General features: G+C 35.0%; 1 protein-coding gene across 1 annotated transcript; it reads right to left on the bottom strand.

Annotated features, from left to right (window-relative positions):
* Window positions 1-1,418: 1,418 nt before the first annotated feature.
* Window positions 1,419-7,050, bottom strand: LOC101117708 (olfactory receptor 2W1). Its single transcript, XM_060403764.1, has one exon. It carries the CDS (start codon window positions 4,458-4,460, stop codon window positions 3,498-3,500), a length of 963 nt encoding a protein of 320 aa, XP_060259747.1. The 5' UTR covers window positions 4,461-7,050; the 3' UTR covers window positions 1,419-3,497.
* Between the last annotated feature and the right edge of the window lie 241 nt (window positions 7,051-7,291).

Raw genomic sequence — 7,291 nt, 5'->3', positions numbered from 1 at the left:
GACTCTGTGCGAGAGGGAGAGGATGGGATGATTTGGCAGAATGGCATTGAAACATGTATACTATCATGTAAGAAACGAATCGCCAGTCTGGGTTCGATGCAAGATACAGGATTCTTGGGGCTGGTGCACTGGGATGACCCAGGGAGATGATACGGGGAGGGTGGTGGGAGGGGGGTTCAGGATTGGGAACTCATGTACACCTGTGGCGGATTCATGTCAATGTATGGCAAAACCAATACAGTATTGTAAAGTAAAAAATATAAAACAAAACAAAACAAAACAAAAAAACAATGTTGTGTTCGTTTCTGGTATATAGCAAAGCAATTCAGAATATATATATATATATATATATATATATATATATATATATATACACACACACATTCTTTTCCATTATGTTTTATTACAGGATACTGAAAATAGGTCCCTGTGCTATACAGTAGGACCTTGTTGTTTATCTGTTTTATATATATACTAGTTATATATATATATACTAGTTATATATACTAGTTTTTTTTTGCTAATTCCAAACTTGTAGTTTATCTCTCTCCCATTCCCTTTCCCCTCTGGTAGCCAAAGTTTGTTTTCTTTGTCTGTGAGTCTGTTTCTGTTTTGTAAATAAGTTCATCTGTATCTTGTTTTAGCTTCCACATATAAGTCCTGTTTTATGGAGTTTGTCTTTTTCTGTTTGACCTTACTTAGTATGGTAATCTCTAGGTTTATCCATGTTGTTGCAAATGGCATCATTTCATTCTTTTTTTATGGCTGCGTGCCCAACACCATTTATTGAAGAGATGATCTTTTTTATTTGAGATTTTTATTATTTCTTGAGGTAGGCCTATATTGCCATAAACTTCCCTCTCAAAACTACTTTTTCTGTATCCCAGTGATTTTGATCTGTAATATTTTCATTTTTGTGTGTCTTCAGATATTTTTTGCTTTCTTCTTTGATTTCTTTATTGACCAAGTAGTTGTTCAGTAGCATGTTTTTCAGTCTCCATATATTTGTGTGATATTTTCAGCTTTCTTCTTGTAGTTGTTTCCAGTTTCATACCATTATGATCACAAAAGATGCTGGATATGATTTCAGTCTTCTTAATTTATTGAGACTTGTGTCACAGCATATGGTCTATTCTTAAGCATTTTACATGTACACCTGAAAAGAATGTGTATTATTCTGAATTTGGATTAAATGTTCTGTATAAATCTATTGAATCAACAGGTCTAACATTTCATTTAAGGCTTCCCTTTCCCATTTTCTTTCGTCTGGATGATCTACCCATGGCTGTAAGTGGGATGTTAATGTTCCCTACTATTATTGTGGTCCTATCAATTTCTCCCTTTAAATCTGTTAATAATTGCTTTATGTATTTTGGTATTGCTATGTTAGGTTTATATATATAAGTAACTATCATGTCTTCTTGTAAATCGTCCCCTTTATCATTCTATAATGTTGATCTCTGTCTCTCTCTCTCTCTTTTTTTTTTTTTTTTTTGCTTGAAGTCTATTTTATCTGATGTCATAAGTATGGCTACACTGTTTTCTTTTGGCTGCCATTTGCTTACAGTATCATCCTTCATCCCTTCACTTCGAGTCTATATTTGTCTGTAGGGTTGAGGTGAATCTCCTGGAGGCATCATATAGTTAGATCCTATTTAGTAATCTCTCCAGATGCTCTGCGTCTTTTGATTGGTGAATTCAAGCCATTTATATTTAGGGGGATTACTGATAAATGTGGATTCTGTACTGCTGTTTTATTTTTTGTTTTCTGCTTGCTCTGTATCTCTCTTGTTTATTTTCCCCTTATGTTTCTGCCTGCCATTTTGGTTTACTTTTTTTCCTCTTGTTAAATGTAATGGGTGGGGTGGCCAGACTATAAAAATCAGGATCACATAATTTACATTTTATGTACTGGTGAACTTTTTTATAGGCTGGTGAACTGTTTTTGAAGGTAACTCTAAAACATGTAGTACATGGACAATAAGAACACTGACAATATCCTATATCATGTTAAATATATTTTATGTGTCATCCCATTGTTCTGCCTGGGAAAGTAAAATTATCTAGTGACTCTTTTCTACAGTTCAAGAATTATGAACTGATAGAGGAGGAAATACTATATATTTAGGTTGATTACAATTTTAAATTATGGAGTCTGTTAGAGAAACCCACTCCAGTGTTCTTGTCTGGAGAATCCCAGGGACGAGGGAGCCTGGTGGGCTGCTGTCTATGGGATTGCACAGGGTCAGACACGACTGAAGCGACTTAGCAGCAGCAGTAGGAGAGAAAGGTAATGCATAGAAAATATCAAAGTTTAATTCAAAAGTATCACAATAGTTTCATAATAAGTTTCATAATATATATAAAACTAAAAAGTTATATCAAAATAAATGAAGATATTTACTCATCGTATGAAACTCCACTACATACAAATTAACAAATCTATATTTCTAAAAAAATCATGTAAATTCTACTGTCCACAGATCTCCCCAAAAGCCTAACTAATCTCAAACTAGCCATACTCTTCTTTCCATTGAGATGGATAATCATGAACAAAATGTTTTATAAATAAATAAGAAATGAATATGACTGTGTTGTCATCTTTAAAATCGTTTTTTGGTGTCTTCTCACTTCCTCGTAACATTATAAAGATGTAACAGACTTAAAAAACAGAGATCTTTTACTCATGCTGTTAATGATCAAACTTCATTGAAAAAAGGTGAATTGTTTCAAGTGGTGCTTATGACAAATTACTACCTTGTAGACTGCATTGTCTGCACAAAAGAAGTATATATGTTTGAATGGTATCATAGAGATTTAATGCAGAAAACCATTAGCATATTATTATTTTATATACAACTCATAACATATATGAAGCTATTCATTCAGGTCTGTATTTCTGAAGATCTAAGCATTAGCATTGAAAACACATAACTAGATAACCAGAACAGTTTTTGATGGGGCTTCAGTTCAGTTCAGTTGTCACTCAGTCATGTCCAACTCTTTGTGACCCCAATAAATTAAATGCATTCAAGTTTATGTTTACATTCTCTCTGTGTTACATTACAAGCAAAAATAAAAATTTCTATGACTTGTTTTTCCTGGAGATATGCCAAAGATTAGAGGCATAACGGGCTTCTCAGATGGCTCAGTGGTAAAAAATCTGCCTGCCAGGCTTCGAAATCCTTGGGTTGGGAAGATCCCCTGGAGTAGGAAATGGCAACCCACTTCAGTGTTCCTGCCTGGAGAATTCCATGGACACAGGAGCCTGCCAGACTGCAGTCTGTGGGATTGCAGAAAGTCGATGTGACTGAGCATGCATATAGAGGCATGAAAGAGCTAAGTAGGATGGTTATAATATTGTTTGTATCCACAAAATGTCTGCCTACAAGAATTAATATGTTAATTGACCTCTGTGATCTAGGGATTGCTTGCCTCACTAAAAATGAAAGACAACTAGAAAATATTTTATTGCCTTATCCATGCTAATTTTTTTTCTATGACTTCCAGTTTCTCCTTGATTTTGTAGATTTGTGGTCAACTCTTATCAGCTTCTTCAGTGCATCCTTCATGTCCTTATTCCTTAAGGTATAAATGAGAGGGTTGAGACTTGGAGTGATGATAGTGTAAAAGAGGGTGAGGAACTTACCCCGGTCCTTGGAGGCATTGTTACCTGGTTGCAGGTACATGTAGATAATAGTTCCGTAGAAGATGGACACTACGGTGAGATGAGATCCGCAGGTATTAACTGCTTTTCTCTGGCCTGCTTTTGACTTCATTCTCAGCACAGCTTTGGCAATGTAGCCATAGGATATAAGAATGAGGATGAGTGGTGTAAGGACAATGACAATGCCTAAAGCAAAAACAGACATTTCAACTGCTGTGGTGTCTATGCAGGCTATTTTGACCATAGCTGGCAACTCACACAAGAAATGATCCAGAAGGTTGTTTCCACATCTAGGCAAATTCAGGGTGAGTGTACATAATACTAGAGAATTGGCCAGACTAATACTCCAGACTGTGATAACCATCTTGAGGCATAAACGTGGGTTCATGATGACCAAATAATGCAAGGGCTTACAGATAGCTGTAAAACGATCATAGGACATAACAGCTAGGAGAAGGCACTCGATGGAGCCAAACCACATGTAAACATAGAGCTGAATGACACAGCCCACATAGCTGATGGTCTTATCATGTCCCCACAAGTTAACCAGCATCTGGGGTACGATGCTGGTTGTGAAACATAGATCTAGGAGAGATAAATTCCGGAGGAAAAAGTACATTGGTGTGTGGAGATGGGAATCCAGGAGAGATGCAAGAATGATGGCTGTGTTACCGACCAAGGTAATTAAGTAGAAGACAGTGACAACTCCTGACAGGACCATCTCCAGTTTGGGATGATCAGAGAAGCCAAGCAGAATGAAGCCATGTAGAGAAGTATAATTTCTCTGGTCCATAATCCTTCAGTGTCAAATCCAAGAGAAGAGCAGGTGGAGAAGGTGAAGGAAGATGAGGATGAATGGGAGGAGGAGGAAGAAAAGGAGAAAGGAAAGGAAGAGGAGAAACTTGTCAACAAAGACTATCTGAATAATTTAAAGAAATATGGAACTAAAAGATAGCAAATTTATGTTACTAGTAAAAATTACAGCCAAGTAATCTGATACTTGTTGTAGGTTCTTTTATGGTGATGAGTTTAATATATTTTTATATTAAACTTAGGGAGTTTTACTAAGGGTCTGAATTTTCTTATGTGTAAATTTGAAAGTTTGGAATAGATTTGCTTCCATGATTATTTACAATTTTCATTGACTATGTACAGTGAACATGCTATTTTACTTGGTCAGTGTATTCACCTATATGATATAATTATTTGGCTAATGTTAGTACAAGGAAGAGTATTCCTTTTTTTGCATATCCTAGTGAATAGCACCTTTGGTCTTCCAGTTTGATATGCAGGAGATCTGGCTTTTATCCTTGGCACGTTTATCTCTCTCATCCCCAATACCTAACATCACCAAAACTTGTAAGTTTTAATGCAAAAATATATTTTAATTGTCCCCTCACTTTAAAAACTTACATGATCAGTGCCCTAGTCCAAATCATTGTCATCTCTATTCTAGATTCTGGCAATAATCTTTATTCCTTACTTCTAGTTTTATGCCTTTACATTTTTACAAGATTAAATAAAATCACATTATCCATGTGCCCAAACCTAGCCAGTCATTTTCCATTACATTTAGGAAATATTCTAATTCCTTAAGATGGCCTAGATGAACCTGCACAAGGCCTCATTCTTATTTCACAGATCACTTTACGCATATTGACTACTAGCCTTCTCTCACTTTGACGAGTCAGATTCATTCCTATCTGAAGCCCTGGGAACCCTTCTCCTTTTCTAGACTCCTATTTATTCTGCAAGTTCTGCTCATTCTTTTAACTACCTCTTGAATTTTCATTGCTTAAAGAGAGATTGCTTGAACTCATAATCTCTTTTTGTTTGATATCATGTTTAGAGAGATTTACAGAGGGCCAGTGTAGCGTGGAGTGACAGCACAGGCAGAGAGAGTTTGTTTATATTTCTGCAAATTATTTAGCTGTGCAATCTCAGACAAGTTACATCACACTTCTGGGCTCAGTTTTCTCATCTGTAAAAATGGGGACAAAAATCATTTTGAGTTGGGGTGAAGATTGAATGAGTGTAAAGTTTTTAGAACAATGCTTGGAATGTAGGGTGTCTCAATAACCATTAGTTACTACAGTTATACTAATAAGAAATTATAATCATGCACCATGTGAGTAAATGTTTAACAACTCCCCCCATCTAAGCAGTGGTCTATAATACCTAATGCAGTTCACCTAAGTATGTATATGTTTTTATATATGTATATCCCCTTGTGTATACATAATTTTTGAATAAAAAATTTCACACTATGAATAATGATGAAAAATCACTGAAAGTAATTTCACTTCATGAAAGTGAAAGTGAAGTGAAAGTGTTAGTTGCTCAGTCGTGTCCTACTCTTAGTGAGCCTGCCAGACTCCTCTGTCCATGGAATTTGCCAGGCAGGAACACTGGAGTGGGTTGCTATTTTCTACTCCAGGGAATATTCCTGACTCAGGGATTGAACTCAAGTCTCCTGCATTGGCAGGCAGATTCAATCACTTTGTTAGTAAGCACTTTTTAAAAAAAATAAGTGATAAAGTCTTAGGCTTCTATTTTATGATTGTCTAAATAGGATGATAGAACGTGGCAGACGAATGGAAAAGATTTTCATTTAATCTATATAGTTGCAAATAACATTTATTTAGTTTGGTGAAAAATAATTGAAAATATTAGTTTCTATTCAAAGGAGTAGTAAACTCATCATAATTTAATAGTGTGATATAGATAGATTTCCTTTAGACATGCATGAGCATATCAGAGCTGTCAAAACTTTTAACAGTCAAACAGATTATCAATAGTCCACCTACATTTTTCCCTACCACTGGGTATAAAAATATCACTTCTTAACAAGTAACATCCAGAACTCTTCCATTAAAAATGACTAAAAGAAAATACATGATTGAAAAATAGGTTAAATATCACACTGATTTGCCTCTCTCTCTCTGTATAGATATAGTAGAAAAAGTTGTGCTTTCTTTGTTTGCTATACACTTCAAATATATTTCTTGAATATTAGAAAGAAATTAGTTCAAACTGTGGCCATGATTCAAAAGTGGACACATTTAGAAGAGTAATTGAGTATACTGGTTAAGATAGCTGTTTTGGGAGAGTCATTTGGTAATTTTCTCAGAAATAGCTTTCCAAGAGTCATGATTTGAGCCTGGGTTCTATCATTGACCTACCTTCTTAGAATGAAAAAAATAACTCTGAAATGTATTGCAAGCTGTCACACACCATTAGAGCAATATAATGTCTAAGCACGGGGATGAATAACTAATTAATACTTATTTTGACAGACAGGTCTGTGTGTGTAATTGTGCCTAAATTCTGAATAAAACAGAGCTTCAGTTAAAATTATAAGAAAACAAAATCTAAAAATTAAAAAAAATTAAGTCAATGCCACAAGTTAATTTCTTAACTTGTTGCAATATCACTGTAGCCTCCAAAGATTAATTCAGGAAGGTAAAAAAATCCTTCTGCCTATTACATTTTTAATTTAATCTACATTTTCCTCTTTTACTTCTGCTGGATGAAAATGTCTGAAATCACAAATTGAGACATAACTTCATGTCTTCCTCTTTACCATGGTAGAGAATAAAGCAATATTTCCTTCATAATAAAGAT

This window comes from Ovis aries, chromosome 20 (genome assembly GCF_016772045.2).
Source record: "Ovis aries strain OAR_USU_Benz2616 breed Rambouillet chromosome 20, ARS-UI_Ramb_v3.0, whole genome shotgun sequence".
Taxonomy (NCBI): Eukaryota; Metazoa; Chordata; class Mammalia; order Artiodactyla; family Bovidae; genus Ovis; species Ovis aries.
Note: the sequence above shows the minus strand (reverse complement) of the source record. Positions and strands in the feature narration are given on the sequence as shown.